Source organism: Lycorma delicatula, chromosome 5 (assembly GCF_047948215.1).
Source record: "Lycorma delicatula isolate Av1 chromosome 5, ASM4794821v1, whole genome shotgun sequence".
In the NCBI taxonomy this organism is placed as follows: Eukaryota; Metazoa; Arthropoda; class Insecta; order Hemiptera; family Fulgoridae; genus Lycorma; species Lycorma delicatula.
Genome location: NC_134459.1, coordinates 129,082,155 through 129,102,747, shown reverse-complemented (window position 1 = coordinate 129,102,747; position 20,593 = coordinate 129,082,155). Strand labels below are relative to the sequence as shown.

The window sequence follows — 20,593 nt, the reverse complement described above, 5'->3', positions numbered from 1 at the left end:
GATTGTTAGGGATAATGGTTTTTCATAGGGAATATTTTTATAAGCAGATCATCATTGTTTACCTCTTGTTTCTTTATTTTAAAGTTACTGACTTATCAAACCACCCTTTTACATAAGTGTGTTGGCATGTTTAAAGCTTAATTACCTTTCACTTGCTGAACTGATTTTGATGAAATTTTGTACAGAGACTATAAAACTATATAAATTTGACAAATTCTGATAGGGAGTGTAAAAGGCTCCCTACTCGGATAACAAAATCAGAACACAGAACCACAAAAATTAAATTTTTATATTAGATTTTTTGTATTAACCCAGTAATATGCAAAAACACAAACATCTGATTTAAAATTTTATTATCGTTGCACAAGACACTACGGATGTTTCTGGGAAGTTTAAATTTCCGATGCAATGCTGCATAACATATGCAATCCACGAGTATATGGCGCACAGTCATGCAGCAGTTGCATCGTGCGCATAGAGGTGCGTGTCCTCTTGACATCAGTTACTCGTGTGTCCTATCCGCAATATCGACAGAGGACTACTTCCTCACGGCAAGATTTTCTACATGAGAAGTCCCATGGCAACACAGAATCTTTAATCTGCCAGAGTTTATTATCTACGGTAGCCAACCAGTCACCTTGCCACTTTTATCTTAGAGATTGTTTTACATAATTAGCAAAATCAGAAGTAGCAACTCGGGTGGTGAAAGGAGGTTGATTGCATGCATCTTTGGCAGTGGAATCTGCATGTTCATTACTTGGAATCCCTATATGGCTAGGGACCCAGCAAAAACTTACTTCTGTGTTGCGATTATTCAACTCAGCGATTGCGTTGTAAATTTCAGTGACGATAGGATGTTTGTAATAAAAGTTTTTTAAGGCGAGAGCACTACACAAATCACTGCAAATAAGGATTTTTCTATAGAGCTTTATTTATAGCGTATAGTTCAGCGGTAAACATACTCGTAATACCAGGTAGACCAAACATATAAGTTCTTTCATTGACAACAAATGCACAACCAACGGTATCGTTTTGTTTCGATCCATCAGTGTATACCTCCACGTCTGGGTTCATCTTGGAGAGAGCACACTGAAACAATTGCTGGAAGACAGTAGGTAGTGTTGATTATTTATTGTATGTCGTGAGGTCAAAAGTAAAATTTATAAGGTTTATTCCCCACGGAGGATATGAGCAAGGATACGTTAGAAAGAATGACGGTGTGTCAACATTTATATGCTTCAGCAGACATCGGGTACGGACACCTACAGGTGCAGTACAACGTGGATGGTCCTCATACTTTCCTAAATTAGGATTTCTAAAGACGAGTCAAAAACCGGGTGATTTAGCTGTCCTTTGAGACTAGCAAAATAAAATAATAAAAGCTGGTCTCGTCTATCCCAAAGTGATGGTTCACCACAGTCTACAAGTAAGCTTACGACAGGACTTGACCTAAATGCGCCTGTGGCAAGCCGAAGGAAAGCATGATGTACACCATTCAGTATTTTAAGCATGGTTTGACGAGCTGAATAGTAGGCAATACAACCATAATCTAAACGGGAACAAACAAAGGAATAATAAAAACGTATCATACATACCAATTGGCTCCCCAATTGGTGTTACTAAGGACTCGCATTATATCTAAAAGTTTGGAACATTTTGTTTTTAATTCTTTTATATGTTTGACCCAAGTAAGACGGCTATCAAAAAATAAACCTAAAAACTTGACGTACGGAGATATAGCAATAAGCTCTCCGTTCAGAAAAAACTTGCGGAATAGAAAGGTTTTGTAGCCGAGAAAAGACTGCACATTTTGTTTTGTCTGATGAAAATGTGAAACCAGTAATCCTGGACCAAACTTCAAGGTGAGATATAGTATTCTGTAGTAGTCTCTCTGCTGTTGGTGTTGAATGGCTCGCAATGTAAATCGCAAAATCGTCAACAAATAGAGAGCATGAAACAGGAGCTTGCACACAATTGGTAATACTGTTTATGGCTACAGAAAATAAGGTGGCACTTAACACTACCTTGAGGCACTCCATTCTCCAAGATGACACTACCTGAGAGCAAATCGTCTACACGAACACGAAACGTTAGGTGATTTAAGAATCCTCGGATAAAGGCAGTCATATTGCCCTTGATTCCCCATTCTTTGAGGGTGTTAAGAATACCATGTCGCCAGGCCGTGTCATACGCCTTTTTTATATCAACGAAGATTGTGACGAGGTACTAGCGGTTTAGGAAAGTGTTTTGTATGGCTGTTTCCATTGACACTAAATGGTCAATGGAAGATCGTCCTTGTCAGAAACCACACTGTTCTGGAGATAGAAAGCCATGTCTCTCCAAGTACCATGTAAGCCTGCGGTTTACCATTCTCTCCATTATTTTACACAAAGCGCTTGTTAAAGAGATAGGGCGGTAGCTTGAGGGGTTGGTTTTGTCTTTACCAGGTTTTAGTACTGGTATAATAAATGCTTCTAACCAGCCGGGCGGAAAAACTTGTTCGGAGAATAAACCATTGGAAATACCCAAAAGATGTTGTAGTGCTGAGTTAGGAAGGTGTGAAAGCATACAAAGGCGAACGTTGTCTGGTTCAGAGGAAGTGTCACGTGAGTTCTTAAGTGCGTGTAACAATTCTTTAAATAAGAATGGAGTATTCAATTCACCAACCGAATCACCAATGTTTAATGCCAATATTTCAATCTGTGCTTTGTACCTCTGAAAGGTTACTATATGGTAAAGTGAGAGACACCGAGCGGAAAGATTTTGCTAAAGTATTTCTACAGCCGAAGATGATGAAAGGAGTTCTCCTTCATCAATGAGACCGAGAATAGATTGCCTTGGCGATCTGAAAATTCAACACAACCGGACAACTGTGTTGTCCGGTCCAGGGGAAGTGTCATGTGAGTTTTTAAATACGTGTAAGAATTCCTTAAATACAAATGGGGTGTTTAATTCACCAATGTTTAACGATATTTCTATCTGTATCTTGTTCCTTTGAAAATCGTTATTATATGATGAAGTGAGAGACCCGAGCGGAAAGATTTTGCTAAAGTATTTGCCACAGCCGAAGATGATGAAAGGACTTCTCCTTCATCATTAAGACCGATTGTTCAATCATTAAATAGATTGTTTCGGTGATCCAAAAATTGCACGAATTTTTTTCCACACAGTAGACATGGGAGTAGTGCGTGAGATAGTGCTCACATATTTCGCCCATTAACTCCTCTTAGCGTTCAAGAATACTCGACAGCATACCGCTCTAGCCCTGCGATATAAATTTAGATGTTCAGTTGTAGGCCTATGATTAAATTTGCGAAGTGGCTGCCGTCGATTCCTAATAGCATATTTGCAAACATCATTCCACCATGGAACGGAGGGCATCTAGGATTACCTGATGTTCATGGGATATATCTGTTGGCATTCTCAAGTATCATGGACGTAAAAAGAGGAACATTGGTCAAGGATGTTCGCACCATCGTCATACTGTGATTGGAAGGCTTTATGGTATCCATTCCAATCCACCTTTTCAACAATCCATCTCGATGGCCTTCCTTTAACCTTGCGGTCTACATTGAACCCAATAGTAATTGGTCTGTGATCACTGCTGTGAAAGTCATCACAATTAACTCAGACCAATTAAGATGAGGGAGTAAATTCAGTCAGCATATGGAGAGATCGATGTTAGAAACAGTACCAGATGATTAAGACATGAATGTGTGTGATCCATTATTCAGTAGACAAAGGTCCAAGTCTTGTCTCACTCTGTTTATCATATTTCCTCGAGTGGAGCAGAAGGTTGAGCCCCAAGAAATATGGTGAGCATTGAAGTCTCCTACTATTAACAATGGAGATGGTATTTGGGTGAGGAGATTTGAGACATCTAGAGTGCTGAACTTAGTGTTCAGTGAGAGATACAGATTGCAGATATGCAATTTGAAGGGGATAGAGAGACCTTTACTGCAACAGCAGGAATGAGAGTGGTTAGTTGAATCCTTGTAGCCGACACCCCATTCTTCATGAAAATAGCCACTCCACCACTTTCTCTACTGTCTACTAGACAATCGTATCTCTCAGAGAAGTATCCTCAGAGTGTTATTGGGTCATGTTGTAGAAGATGAGTTTCTTGGAAACACACGATTAGTGGATCATGTGCGTGCGCCAGTACTCTAATATCTTCAGTGCGGGACAAAAGACCTCTAACATTCCACTGAATAATGTTCATAAGGGTAAAAAAAAAATAAATAAAAATAAATAATAATAAAATAAATAAATTTAGGAAACTATATAAAAATTAGTTGTACGCGATTTTCTTTTTTGTATTTTTTATTTTACTCTGATGCTCTGAGGTCGGGTGGTTCTTCAACCATATCTTCCAGTATATGAGGTGATGGTGGAGGAGATTTATTTGAATGGGATGCCACAGTTGACATCACATAAGGGGTGGTTATGTGGGTTCCCTTTACGGGGAGCTTATTAGGTGGCTTACTGCCAGCTGTGATAGTCCCTGCCCGTACCAGTAAGACTCTGGGAGCAGGGACTTTCGTATGGATCACACCGTTGGATTCACTAACTGCGACGAAAGACTTTTTATTCATCTTTGTCAGCTCTGAAATAGTGGCTGTTAGTGAAGCTACTTTATCAGAGAGCACCTGAACAAGATTTTTAAGTTCATTTCAGGATCCACACTAACATCACTAACATTTATAGGAGTTTGTTTCAATGTAGCGGTGGAAAAAGATACATCTGGTTTAACCAGGTTCAGTGAATTATTTATCTTTTTATATTCTCTGCGTGCAGCAGAGAAAGATAGCTTCTGTGCAGTACAAATTTTGAGAATTGCCTTTTCTTCTTTAAACGTTGGGCATTCTCGGGAGCGGGTTGTATGTGAACCACTGCAGCTTGCACATTTTTCACTTCTTCACAGTTAGTGTCATTATGACCTTCTTTAGCACATCGAGCACAAATCTCCGTTTTCGAGCAAGATGTTGTAGTGTGATCATATCCTTGACATCTGAAACATCGCTGTGGGTTGGGTATGAATGATCGTACCTGAACCAAGAGGTAACCCACTTTAATCTTCTCTGTTGGAACAGGGAGATTGAATGTCAGTATAAGAGACGGTGTCGGTTCTTCTGTTCCGCTCTGCAGAAACAGAAGAATCGACACCGTTCATTATACGCTTCACTTTATAGCTCATCAACTATTTCAGTGATATCTATATCTAAAAGGTCTTGACAAAACATTACTCCCCAGCTCGTATTTAATGTTTTGTGGCATTCTGGACTGATATTTATACCACCCATATTACGGAGACATAAGATAGATCGACTCTGTTCATCGTTGAATGTTTCAATCAGAATCGATCCATCATGTAATTTCCTAATATTCTTCGGGGAACCACTTGCACCTGTTATAGTTTTGTTTATTAAGAAAGGTAAAACCTTTTGGAGGGAGCCACCTTCCTGACTATTTCGGAGAACAACGAATCTATTATTTTTAGAATTCAGGTCTAATGATTTGCGGTTAGACCTCGTCAGACAAAGCTGATCGAGGTCTCTTCACAAGACTAGATTTGGTGGTTTTTTAGATGGATCATCAACCATCATTGTATTTATTATTGGAACTGAGATTTTGGTCCCACGAGTACTGGCGAAAAATGGACCACTCCAGCAGAGCGCTCGCATACTGGAGCTAGAACTAAATACAACTGGGTTCGCCCTGGTGCCCAGAGGACATCGTTCGAGACTCACTACGTAGAGCCATTCACCCATCGGCTTTGTTCCCACTTACCCACTTTCGGGATTTGTTCCCATTTTGGGTTACGGTTGCGTTTCGTAAGATGTCGCAACACCACTGAGTGTTAATGTAAGAAATATCAGTGTAGGATGTTGTTGTGTAATTGTGTAAGCATGTATGTTGTAATTTATGTAGTGTTCTTGGTGTAGTATATGTGTATAGTATAAAGTGTTCTGCAGCTCACTGTATAGTGGGAAGAAAAGCTGCAGAGGCTAGGCCCGTGGGGATGGCATAAATAGGGGAAATCTTAGACAATGTCTTAAATAAGACTCCGCATTGGGGTATAATCTGGAACTGTGGACCAGCAAAATCATAAATATTCAAATTTACATTAATATCTGAATTTGAATTTCATTGAAATTGATTAAAATAAATTGAAGGTACTACTTGGCTAACAAATTGATACCACTGTGCAGAGAAATCTAAACAGATACTTTCTTACTGAGCAGAAACTAACGTATCACTTTTAGTAGAAAGTAACCTCTTTTTTATAAGGTTTTATTTTTATAATTCACCAAAGGTTTTACGTGATAGCTCTGCTGTATTGATCTGTTATATTGTAAGCCTTTTAGTATTTATGAAAATAAAAATTTTAATATTGTTATTATTTAATAAATAAACTGCATAAATAACCAAAAAAAGAAGATATAAATAAAATCATATAATTACAATCAAAAAATGATAAAATGATAAATAATCATTACAATTAATTAGCTACAAAAATATTGTCAATGAAAAACATATATGTTTGCTTACTGAGTTGATGAGCCAGAAATTTGTCTACAAAATTCTGATTCACATTTACCTTTTAAAAAGCTTACAATGTCAGAATTATTAAAAAAAACTTCAGTTACAAATGAATTGCCAAGGTCATCCATAGTCTTTCAGCTTTTCTGTACGCTTTAATTATATAGATATGCTTGTATATTTTTCAGCTCTTTGCACTAACAGAATAAAGGTTTTCATTAAATGTATTTTTACATCACATAAAATTTTTTATGAAAATTTTATATGATGATTCACCTTAAAAGTTTTTATGGACGTAGTATTTCGCCTTGCGCTACCCCCCCACCCCCCTAACAAAGTCAAGTTGATAGGATACGCAGATGACTTGGCCCTGGTGGTCAAGACAGCTAGTAGAAGAGAAGTCATGAAAAATATCTCCAGTGCCTATTATAATATAAGTACCTGGATGAACAGAGTCTAGATATGTATAGCGCCAGAAAAAACCGAGGCTGTTGCAATCACCAGGGGCAAGAGAAGGAGTGCCATGATGATCACATTTGAAGATCAGAGGATAATGACACGGCAGGCGGTTAAATATCTGGATAGACACCCGGCTTTGCTTTGGAGCTTACATTCACAAGGCGTGTGAAAAAGCTGGTAGGACAATGAAGTTGGTGGCTGGCCTCCTACTGAATAACAAGGGCCCATGCAACAAAGAAGGAGGCTTCTGGTCAGCGTGGTATATTCCACACTGCTATATGGCACGGAGTCATGAGATACAAAACATATAGGGGTAAGGTAGAGGCACTTCACAGGAGGTGCTGCTTCAAAGTAACAATGGCATACAGAACTATATCCAAAGATGAGGCATTCAAAGTTCTTGCGGCATTCCTTCCTATAGAACTTCTAATCAGATATAGGATTAGACTACATGAGATGGGGCCACTGTTCCCCTGGAAAAGAAAGAACAGTCTCAGACACTCATGGACGAAATACTTAATGAATGACAGAAACACTGGGACAACAGTACAAAATTACATAGGTTGGTAAAGGATGTCAGGCGCTGGCGTGAGAAGCCCCGTGGCTCGTTAGATTACTGCCTCACGCAGTTCTGGCAAGCCATGGGGGGTTCAGGGCCTACCTCTTAAGTTTGGCCTTGACAGCACAGATAACTGTCCAGTCTGTGATAAGGAGGAGATTCCTTATCACATATTTTTCCTCTGCCAGAGAAACAAGACAGCAAGAGAAGAGCTACTACATACACTTAACGAGACATGTCCTGCCTGAAGATCTGCAGAGCATAATGTAAGGAAATGGAGGAACATTGGAAGGTGATTGCATGGATGACAAGATCATGGATGACCTCAATTTGTGGAAGGATTCACATATTCTCATGAGGCATAGGAGGGTTCAGGACGAACAGACCTCCGGTTGCACAACTAGGGGGATTCTCCGAGCATGTGGGGTCGTGTAGGAGCATTGAGGTCGAGGGCACTTCATTCCCTTTGCCTGAAAGCACATTACTCCCTTTCCTGACGAAATGCTATAAGAGTGGTACCAGGAAGGAGAGGTCAGTCAAGGGGTGGAGGTTTAATCAAAGAAAAAAGTACTTAAGCTTATGTAAAGGGCTTATTATGTGTTTATTAACATGTCTTTTAAATTACAGACCCATTTAAAAGATTTTCCATCACATTTATTTAAATAAAATTAAAAAAATGTTTTTTTACAGAAATAACTTTTTTTTTGTAAGAACTAAATTTTTTGCATCTAACGTGTACAGTAGTGTGTAAATTAATCCAAACATTGGGAATTTTTTTGTTTATTTCTATGTTGTGGCTACACCTGATTGACCACATCCATAATTTAAGTTGTCTGTGTAATGTGAGGTTATCGTTTTTTTTGTTATTTAGCAATTTTCATGTTATAAATAGTGTTTTGTGAAACTTTGTTTCATTTTTTTATTACAAAATCATATTTTCAATTTTTTGTTCCGCATGCCTTGAATAAATAATAATGGATAAAACTCCAAGAAAGCATTAAAAAATTGTCTCTCTTCCTGAGTGTACCAGTATGGCACAATGACAAATAGCTTCTGAGTGTGGTATTGGACTAGAGACAGTGAATGTTATTTTAAAATAATTTAAAAAACTGGCTCCTTTTCACCTCAAAGGAAAGGCAATTGTGACAAACTAAAAACTACTCCAACACAGGATTAGTTATTGGTGAGTAAAAGTAAACTTGTTTCAAAATTATCTGCTGTGGATTTAAATCAAGAATTAGCATCCAGTGGAACAGATTAACATGATGTGTTAGATGCCAACCTCTTGTACCAGAATGGAAAGCTTGTTGACCAGCTAAAAAGTAGCCTTTAATACCAGCAATGTGCAAAAAGACACCTTTGGGCCAAATCACATGCTAACTAAACCAAAGAAAAATGGAAAAACATTATGTTTTCAGACAAGTCACATTTTATATTCAGGGGCAATAGGTTCCATATGTTAGAAAAGCATCATATGATAATACATCATATTCAACAAACAGTTAAACATCCCCAGAAAAAAAAATGTTTGGGATTGTTTCACATTTGAAGGTGAAATACTACTATCTTCTGTAAATACTTCCAGAAGATAGTAAGTTGTAAATTGATAGATAAATCAAGTTTCTGAGGGAAAGGGTGGCGACAAAACTTAAAAAATTCCCACAAGGGAATGGAATGTTCCAACAAGGTTTGATCCCATGCCATAGTGCCAAAAAAATAGAACATTTTTCTAGAACAATACATAAAGTGCTCCTGTGGTCAGGCAACACTTCAGACTTAGTCGACTGAAAATTTTCAATAGTCAAAAAAGGACTATCAAAAATAAATTGTATCACAAAAATTGACCTCATTAAAGCAATATGGTTTCTTTATGAAAAAAAAAATGTATAGTACACTTGTTTTATCTATGCCAAATTGTGTACATCAAGTGATTAAGAATAAAAGAGGATATATTGATTACTAGATATTTATAAATTGTACGGATGTTTTTTTCTAAATAAAGTTACTTTTAAGTTAATTTTTTCTGTTAGTTACTTTAATATGTGTTAGGATTAATTTGCATGCTAATGTATACATTATGTTCTCGAACACAATTTTAATATCATATTATCAATTATTTATTTAGTGCCCTTATGTATTTAATTTACTATTTCATATTTTAATATTTTTAATAATAGTAGACTTTTAAACACCTTTTTTTTGTTTTATAATTTAATTGTACATCTAGTATCGCTGATGAGATCAAGATTTTATCACAGTTTCTATTTGACGCTTCCACACAAGTACTGGAGGAATTTCTTTTTTTATCAGAGTATTGCTCCTACGTATTCTATATAATGTAGTATTATGTACCAATTTAAATTAAAAATTTACATATTAGCCTAAATAAATTATTTGAGCTTTAGAAAAACTCATTAAATTAATCCGTATTTTTTTACATTCCTTACCCTTGCATATCTAACATTTCTTACTATTAGGTGTAATGGTGTATCATTATTTATTTACCAATGTTTGGTGTGTTGAACAGATATGTATGCAAATTCTGTTAAACTTCAGTGGATGAATATTTTTATAACACTTGGAAAAATTACATATAATTTAAAAGCATGCAATTTTATAAAAATTTAAACCTGTGTATTTTTTCAATTAATTTACTGCCATTAGATCATTTAAAATCAGGTTAAATGTAAAATTTCTTAATTAGCAAAAAAATTCAGTATTTTGTAAAATAACATTGTTAATTTATAGTTTAATTATTAGGTTTTTTTTATAATTGTGGTATACAATTAACCGTAAATGCAGTAAGATATTTGATTCAATATATTACTGAACTTCGTATTTATTAAAAAAAGAAAACAAGTTTAAGTTAAGCATAAAAACATATGTTTTATTCAAATATTAAACGTGACATGTGATGCCTGTATTAGCCCACATGATTTCTGCTATAAGATTTATTAATGAAAATATTCTTTTTTAACTTTCATTAACAAATGTTATGACAATTGAAGAGTTATTTTCTTTAGTACTAGAAAAATTATCAGTACTTGAGTACTTTAATCGAAGTTTGCTATTATTTTACACTTTAAGAATGCTAAAAAACAATTTTTATAACTTTTACATTATATTATGAAAAATTTACGTCTACATTTATATTTGCTAAAATATTATTTTATAAACGTTAATTATCAGCAAAATAATTAAATTCAGGTAAAGCACTACATAAGAAATTCTGTACAGAAACTGTGGGAGGTAAAAAATTATTCATAGCACTTTGAAATTTAGCGTAAAATGTTGTTAGAAACTTAGTAAATATTTCACAGACCAAAAATTGCGTTTACCATTGTTATTATTTAATTATGCTTTAAGTAAATCTTATTTAAATAAAGCAGAATTGCGAGTAAATTTTATGAATGTAATATTTGTCCGTCTTATGTTGGCTGTATCGTGTTGAGTTTGGAGGGAAATTGTATGGTATTGGCGTTTGTCTACAGTAACAAGGATGTTATGTAGATTTATTATTGCTGATATTGTGTCTATTAATTGTGTTTAATAATTTAATTATCCAAATGGTGTTTCCAACATTTTCCTAGTAATCGGTTTTTGTTTGGGTAGGCACTTTGCAATTGTTTTGGAAGGTATAATATATAAAGTAATGCTACGTAGGTGAAGTACGTTAGTATTTTATATTGGAGCTCTTAAAAGTATTAATAAATTAGATAATTTGTTAATTGTGTTAAACTGTATGTTTAATATATTTGGTACATAGTTTCATGGTAGAAGTGATTTTTATTTTTTTTTTTTTTATAAGCAATAATAGTAAGGTTAGCTATACCTGTGGGAACCTGTTAGTCTAAACTAAAAAAAATATGTTTGTAATATAAAAAAAGATTGATAATGTGGTATGATTTAGTGTTCGGAGTGTAATCCAAAATTTTTATAGAATTAAAGTGCAGATTGCATTAGGTATTAAATCTTATGTACAACCCTGGTTATCAAAAGTAATAAAGAGTAAACAAATTTTGGTGATCTGGATTTGCTGTGACTGGCCATTGACATGTTAATTTAATAAAAAGAAAGGTACTTTTTCACACTGCCACATTTTGTTATGCAACTTATTTGCCAAAAAACAGGAATTATTAAAATGTATTAAACAAAAAAATGTTTGTTTAATACATTTGCTTAGGTTTGTTTATATTATGTTAACTGTGTACTGATGAATCGTACGCAAATTATACAGCTTAACTAATTAATATCAAACATAACCTACACTCTCTAAATCCTATTTTAATTAACATTAAATACTGTAAAGTATGGTTATTTGAGGTTAGTAAGCTAAGGTTATGTTTATATATGTACAATTCGTCAGTACATGGAGTCAATAATCTAAAGTGTTTTATCTTTTTTATTAAAAATTTACATTTTTAACCTTAAATAAATGTTATAAATTCTTTTCACTTGCTTTTTTTTACTGCTACAACCTGCCATTATTTCATAAGTGAAGGATAGCTAATTCACTATGACTGCTGATCTTGTTATTGAATGCTTGCATACTCCTTGGCCAATTGTCTTCAATTCTTACTGTAAATATTAAAAGTAGTGAAATAGAGGAAGTACAATTATTGCAGTGTGTACGACAAAAAATTAATATGTATGCATTAAAATAACAACATTAAGTAAATTCTTACTGATAAGTAATAAATTGTATGCTTCAATTTATAGATTTTTATTAATTTATTTAGCATTACTGACTTTTGATATACAGTGTATATTAGTATATTTACATTCTAATACGGGAAGTAAATTTCAAAATCCAGCTGTCATTAAATAAATGCTTGTTTATTTTGATATCTGTTTCTAGAATTTCTTATTCACATTTGTAGTATTGTCATTCTGAATTATGTTTAGTCATTATTGAACAGTTAATTGTATCTACTTTTATTTGATTATATTTAGAAAATGTTAATTTAATAGTAAAAACATCTGTTAATTGTAAAGCCCAACCTCAGTTACATGTTTGGAGTTGTTTTTTTTATTGCCATTGTATGAATTCCAGTTACTAGCTTCTATTCATAAATTTCGTTATGCATCATTAAACAAAATGAAACTGTATCATTGAAATAAATTGATATTGAATTAATATTAAATATTAGTCATTGGTGAAAGTAGTAAATAATAATTTTTGGACATTATTAAATTTGGTAGTGGCCCAAATTAAGAATTAAGTAATACTTCTTAATGCAATTTGCTTAACTATTTATTAACATTAATTGGTATTTACTTAGTGTGGTTACAATGTGAAATAATTATTAGCTTTTAATATCTATATTGAATTTTTAAATTTAGAAGGAAATTAATTAAATTTCCATATCATATCTCTAACATAGATGTGAGAAGCTTTTAATTTGTAATTTCTATAATACTGTAAAATCTGGAAATTAATCTACTTTTACCTTTTGTTTGTAGGGATTACATTTAATGGTTTCTAAATTTTTTCAGGTTTCACTCATCGTTCTCATGCCAATAGTTAGTAATGACAGCTCCTGATGGGGATGATCCTCTACTAAAATATCGTAAAAATGTGAGTGTCACAGTAACATAATTAATGTGATGGTCTATGTTGTATTATGTTAATGGAAATCATTAGTGTCATTTTATATATATATATATAAATTAAAATAATCCACAATTCATATTTTTAATACAATATTCATATAAAAAACAATAGATGGAAGCATGTCTAAAAGTGTGTCATATACCATGCATATCTTCATCAGCAGTATTAAAAATATGAATTGTGGATTATTTTAAAGTATTTTTGTTTTCAATTTAATTGTATACAATCAGTGTGAGATAAAAAAAGAATTACTAATAGGTATATTTATTGATTTAATTCTTAACAAATCATTTATTCTTTTTTGATTAAGAATAATTCAGTTAAGATTTAAAATAACTTTGTTATTTCTATTTGAACTAAGTTTGAAATTTTGCTTAAAATAAGTCTGTATTGTAAAAATTGTCATGTCAGTGTTTTTTATTGATATGCAACAACTTTTATTTTTAGTTTGCTTTTTTTCTACTGTCATAAAAATTTATGTAAAGTATGTAATTTTAAAAGGGACTTTTACTTTATGTTTACTCGTGCACATTTCTCATCATAATGAGAAATGTGCAAGAGTACTTTCTTGAGCTTCAAGATACTTTAATAGTGTGGAAATAATTCCACACTATTAAAGATATAAAGCCATTTACAGATATAAATGTGTAAGTGATTTAGAAATGGCTCAGCCCAGTCTGGTTGAATAAATCGCTTTTGGTTTATTAGATCTAATTTTGTTTTCATTAAAGTTATGATTTCACTTATGTGTTTTGGTAATTCATTTTTGTTAATAATTTGTGTAAGTGTGTTACATGTTTCTTGTTCAAGTATATTGTTCAGTAGAGGTTGGTTATGTGTTTATTCTTAATTTTGTTTGTAATTTGTTTTGTGTTCTTTATGTGCGAGCTATTTTCAAATATTAAATATGACCTTAAGGCCCTGTTATTATGTCTGGGTGTTTTATATACAGGGATTGCAATGCAATTTACAAGTCTTGTATAGTTAATTTATTGTAACAATCAAAAAAAAGTTATAAATACCTAATTTTTAAAAAATTTTAAATTAAACCACCATTTTGATAATTACAAAATAATTACAAGAGACACTTGCACCATCTGCGAGACGATTTAAGAACTATTGTTACACGCCGGCACCGTCTTGTGGCAACAAGAGTTTTGTAAAATAGTCTTGTCATTCTCGTATCATTTCATGACATGATGGGAATATTCCAGAAGCTATTTACCCAGTAAGAGTGCACACATTTATGGTTAGTCAGTGCTGTTGTTACTTTCATGTAAACTTGTAAGTAGTGTATGTAATTTTTTACAGTTGTAAAATTTGTTTATTCTTGCCAACCACATGCTATCCACTTTATATAACAAAAAAATATTAGAACTTTTTTGGTAAGTAGCCTACTGTGTCATTTATTACATGATTTTATTTAACTTGTAATATACGTACCATGAATTTACCTAAGAGCAGCTCTTGCTTTAAAAGCATGTAAATTAAAATTTGTTATTCTTCATGGTTTGGTTGTCTTTCTATGCTTGTAAGTGTTATGTCGCTAGGGATTATTTTGTATCTTTCAACATACAAGAGTCTTATATTTAAGTTTATTATTTTTGTTAACTAATTGGAAAATTCATCGCATTGGTATGCACTTTGCTGGTTGATAAAAAAAATCTCTTGGAAAATGTCTGTTACCATTGAAGGACTTCAGACTCCTCAAGAGGAAATTCAGTCATCAGTGGCTGGATGAATATTCACCACAGCTAGCTTATTCAAGGCGATCCCAACCGAGTTGGTAAAAGTACTCCAACCAACTCGGTTGGGGTACTTTTTCCATCAGACCTTTTACTTCGTATAAGGATGTGCACGATTATTGCAAAGCAAATCAGACTACAATGAAATTTGCAAAATCATTCATGAAGAGCATTCCAGTGGACATCCAACATCACCAATCTTCATGAAAATTAATAAAGAAAAACAAAAAAGTGTTGTCCTTAGTTGTTTCCTGCATCATTTTTTTGGCACACATGATTTACCTCTGAGGCAAATCTGAATATTGACTTAAGCAATTTTCATATTGTTGTAGGTGATTAATAACTAAAAGACCATCCTATCCATATTATTAAAAATGAAATAATTGGTCTATGTGGTGTTACAGTCAAGACATACAGGTACCGTACCCTGGCAGCGCATACCCCCACCAGCAGGAGTCCCAAATCAAATCACAAACAATACCAATATAACCATGGCATGATGCCGATACGCCTACCTCCAACCAATCCAATGCCTAAGTCAGAACCCTAGCCACCCGGGATCCTACTACGATCGAGTATCCCGATTAAACTCCCTCTGCAGACCTACACACTGCAAGGGCACGAAGAAAACCAGCCACTGTAGACCATTTCTCGCGGGTCATCCAGTTGATTTGGAGATCCAGAAAGGCATGTATTCTCTCAAGTTCCCTAACGGCTCATGAACGTTCGACCTTGAATCAAGAACAGACATAGAGGACGTGGTCCACCATATCATCAGTCCCACAATCTGAGCATTGACTCGAATCCACCAAACGAAACCTAGTCAAACTCGCCCGAAAGGCACCATGCCTGGAGAGAAACTGTGTGATTTACTGATTGGGAAGACCCATCTAATCGCACCTAAATTGGACACTGTAGGAAATATATCATGCGTGTAGCGACCTGTGGGAGATTCGTCCCACCTGACGTGCCAAGATGCAAGGCCCCGGTTTTCAGTCTCCTGCTTTCGTTCTGATGTCAATAGGTTAATTACTTTGGAAATGTAGCGTTCCTTACACTCATTAGCCAAGATATCTATTGGTTTGACTCCGGCTATAACACAGACTGCTTCCTGTGAAACTGTTCTGTAACTGCCTATAACAGCCAGCAACAGGGGAGTCACTGGGCCCACAGTAAAATGTCTGCGCAATACCTAAAAGCCATGCAGTGAGCCCAGACAGGTGCAGCATATAGCATAATAGCTTCACTGACACCTTTGTAAGGGATATGCATGGTATGGTAATTCAACTCCCAATCTGGGATGAATGACTCTCCATAAAAAGCATCAGCGGCCTTTTTTGCTACATACTGTAGATGTTCCTAGAACTGAAAATTCTCATCAAGGATAACACCCAGGTATTTTTGAGTTGTAACGTACTGAATGGGGAGACCAGCCATCCAAACCAGGATTCGTCATGAAGCGGCCAAACGGCCCTTAAGCAATATCATTGTGGTTTTCTCTGGGCTGAAAATCATCTTTACGTTGGAGAGTCCACAATTGGGAGTGCCTCACAAGTACGAGCAGCTCGAAATTCTACCTTGTTCCGCAAATCCCTTTCAATCAGTAGCAGCACATCATCAGCATAAACAATGACATGACAACCACATGGCAACCTTAAAAACAACATCGAATTGAATTCTATGATCCAAAGAAGGAAACTCAGAACACTGCCCTGACGGCTTCCTTTAGTTAGGGTCTTATGAACCTCTGAGCTGCCATCACGCAGGGAAACGGTCTGATGGCTGAAATAACTTGAGAGCACTTCTAGTTAATTTTGTGTACACTTACGCTTCTGCATTTGAAACAGGACAGAAGGCCACCATAAGTTGTTAAATCCCTCGGATATGTCCAGAAAAATCCCTAATACATATTTACATGGACTCGAGGAAGCTATACCCATCACCTTTAGTATGGCATCTCTCAGTGCTCTTGCCTGGTCAAAAACCATACTGGTTGCTCTTTAGCAAATGAGTGGCCAATCTAACAATACGCAAAAATAGGACCTTCTCAAAAACCATGCCAATCACAGGCAAGAGTGTTACTGGACGGTAAGAACTAACAGTAGGATCTTTGTCGCCACCTTTGAACAACAACACCAAGTCTTCATGCTTCCAACACACTGGAAAGTGGCCGGCAAAGAGCACAACCTATCATATATTCTAATTAGAGGACTAAGGGACCACTGAAGCGCTCGAGGAGCTCCACTGTGATACACGGTCCTGGCCAGTGCTTCTAGGAATTGCGGCTTCAGCCACTACCACCACCACAGAAGTGAAGTTTTCTGCCAGGACATCAAGGTCTCGAGAAAAAAATCTCCAGTCTGGACTCCAAGAAGTAGGAGAATTTCAGCCAGTCCACCTTCCTATGCAGGAAGCACCCCCGGTGAACAGGAAAGTGTCCCTCATGGTCATTGCGCAGCTCATCCACTGTTTCAAATAGTATCAATTGATGATTGCTAGAACAGTCAAGGACCCTGCCAGGGATGTCCCTACCAATGGTGATGTCAATATTTGTACCTGAAAAGGCCAGTCGTCCGCGTTAACCGAACTGGCCTGCAACATTAAAGACCTCAGAATTGTGCTGCGCGATGAAACTCAATTAGGGCACCGCCATGATCAGTGATCCTACTGTGCCAGAAAATCTACTTCGCATTAACATCGGCACCAATAAGGATTAGACCATTACGAAGGATTAGCTCACATTACAAAGGATCCTATCCCATCTCGCTAGGTGTTCCTCGGTGAAATCCCTGTATTGGAAATATAAACTAACAATTCTAAGGTTCTGTCCGCGAATGGCACGTCTGATCACAACATGATGTGCGTCAGAAACCTGCCATATAAAGGCACTATCTAGCGACTTTCTGCACAGAATAGCAGACATACAGGTATGCCCTACACAAAATGTTTTCCAGTTCTGAAAACCTGACAGATCACTCCTAATTACATATAGGTGCTGCAAAAGCACAACATCAAGGCTCCGTCTCTCTACAATCTCACCTAACTCAACCTGGACCACATGAGCACCCTGGGCATTTAGTTGATCCAACCTAACCATCTAAGAAATTAAAGTACATCATAATGGCCCTTATTTAACAGCCACACTCCTTACTAACAAGTGGGTGCTCATGATTCTTGTGCAACTCCCCTTACAGTTAGCACAGTCCGGAGCCTCGGACCTATGCGAGCAATTGTCACGCTTGTGGCTCTCCTCACCACAATGGGGCACACACCAAGGCAAATTTACAAAATTTAGCCCTGTGACCATATCTGCAGCACTTGAAACATCTTTGGGCATCCACATACTCTTTACTCAGCAGGATCCTAAATCGATAAACAGTCTGCCTGCAAACGTAAATTTTTAAAAGAGACCACTTCAAAGACTCTGTGATATTTCTGGGCATCACACCTACCCGTTTTAAAGACCAGCCTGCAGTCCTGCTGGAAGACAGCTTCATTCAAATCAGTGTTCTGCTCCCTAATGAGTGACAAGACATCTTCATCGGTAAGGCTACGGTCAATATCACAGACTATAATGGGGGACCAACACGTTCTCTTCAGGTCTATTTTTAGATTCAATCGCTTAACTGCTGTCTAAATTTTACTGAATGGTCTCCTTATTATTCGCTACCACAACTAGCCCCTTGCCGGTCTCTAATGTTACTAATTTTAAGACCTTTCCGGTTATCCTGAAGGGCAATCTGGAGGTCTTTCTTCAGCTGACTGAAACTATAACTACATGAATGCTTAATAGTAATTGTTGTGCAAGGCTGTGAAAGCAATATCAGCAGAGCCTTTCTAATAGTTAGAAAAAATAAGGTCTTTTTTAAAATTTAATTTTGAACCACAATTCCCTTTCTCCTTCACTGCCTTCTAAATTGTAGAAATTTGCACAAGATTAAATACTTTCACTCCATTCCTCCAATAAAACACTTCTCATGTTACTTGGAAGGAAATTTATCATTGAGAATGCAGGTGATTTGTCTGCAGAAAATCTGACTTCAGATGATATGATGGAATCCAAGCAACGAATTATTAGAGGTTTTTGGGTGGAGATTGCTTCTACGCTTCTGTCACCAAGCAATGTGAGTGGCGGTTATATCAACATTCAAATGAATTATAATGTTGCCTGCTTCTTTTAAAAGAAGCAGTAATCAAACATAGTGAGGCAATTGTAAACAAAAAAAAAATGCGAAGCAGTCGTGATGTTCTCTGTATTATCATGATGAACTCGTAGCATGTCAAGAAACATTTGAATATGCTGGTTGGCTTTGATTATGTCAAGTACTTTCAACTGAAGTGGATTTTCTACGGCTTCCAGCATAGCGAAATACTTAGCAATTATTGCTACAGACACAATAAATGATCTGTACGCAGGAGATTGCATTTGATAAGCATTTTTTTCTTGTTGCATCAATGATGCTTAAAAACACAGATGCTCTTGTATTTAACTGACCACCTAGTCTCACACAATTTAGTAATGCTGGCAATAAGCTTGCATTGTAAAACACTCACATATAAATGTAATTATCTCTTTGATAAGAGATAAATGCATGTTCCAATGCAGTTTTCAATTATTGCGATACATTTAAGTGGTTCACAAGGTTAAGCTTGTGAAGAGCAAAATAAGAAAACACTTATCAGGGTCTAGGTTTAAGTTTGTCACAAAATCTTCAATGGCTTTGGCAATGTAATATTAAATTACATATACACCTTTTTTTTGTAATCAGAGGTTAATAATTATTTATAAATGAATATATTAAAATGAAAAAAAATAAAAAGGAAATGAAGACTGATTCGAATCAATGTGCCTTCCCATTATATGATCCAGATATTTCATTAATTAAAATTTCATATGGTTATAACTCTGGAACCAGTGAAAGTAAGTATCTCTTATGGTATATTGTTGAAAGTCAAAATCCAAACTGTTTTCGATTTTGGACTTTTTTTGACACTTTTGGTTCAGTCGATTGCTATAAAAGTGTGAGGTGCACAACTAGATGTTACAAAAGTGCTAAATCCAAAATTTCAATATTCTATGATTATGCAAGTTTTAACTCGTTTTTGAGTTATGCAAGATACATATGTACAGAGGTCATGCCAAAACTAGTCAAAATGGATATTTCTGTTGAAATCTGAAAACCGAAATTTTTCATGATCACAATACTTCCTTTACTTTGTACAAGGAAGTAAAGATTGAGCTCTTTTCTCGATTAATTTCAATTTAAAAAAAAACAAATAGGCACATATAATAACATATTATAAAATTTACTTAAAACATAACAACAATTTTGAACAAAATGTCAAAAGAAGAATCTTTAAATATGAGACTTTTAGTTTCCTCTAATGAGATAGTAATTCTAAAACTTGATTTCATATTTTTACCAGTTTAATGATAAACTGGTAAAAATATTGTAAATAATTTATGAAGTAGTGATGTGATTATTTGCTTGTATTGTAATATAGTTCCATAATTTTTTTGTGTGAACAAAAAAAATGTGTAAGAAAAATTATTTGCATTTAAATTTCAGGAATTGGAATCTATGCAGAAAGTTTTAGAATGGCTTAAATCAATTCACAATGATAGTCTTGGTAGTTCAGTAAAATTCAGTGAGTAAGATCATTTTTTTGTTT

The 20,593-nt window shown here is 35.1% G+C and overlaps 1 protein-coding gene across 5 annotated transcripts in view; it reads left to right on the top strand.

The window, feature by feature from the left end:
• The first annotated feature begins 11,025 nt into the window (after nt 1–11,025).
• Nucleotides 11,026–20,593, top strand: part of LOC142325386 (uncharacterized) — a 78,151-nt gene continuing 68,583 nt past the window's right edge. Inside the window, exons 1-3 of one of the 5 annotated variants that reach the window (XM_075367104.1) lie at nt 11,026–11,169; nt 13,058–13,139; nt 20,491–20,569. In XM_075367104.1, the coding sequence (XP_075223219.1) occupies nt 13,092–13,139; nt 20,491–20,569 (127 nt within the window). In that variant the 5' untranslated portion in view covers nt 11,026–11,169; nt 13,058–13,091. Of the gene's footprint in view, nt 11,234–11,312; nt 11,639–13,057; nt 13,140–20,490; nt 20,570–20,593 lie in introns of those variants that run through there. The other 4 variants (XM_075367102.1, XM_075367100.1, XM_075367101.1 and 1 more) reach the window with 4 other exon arrangements.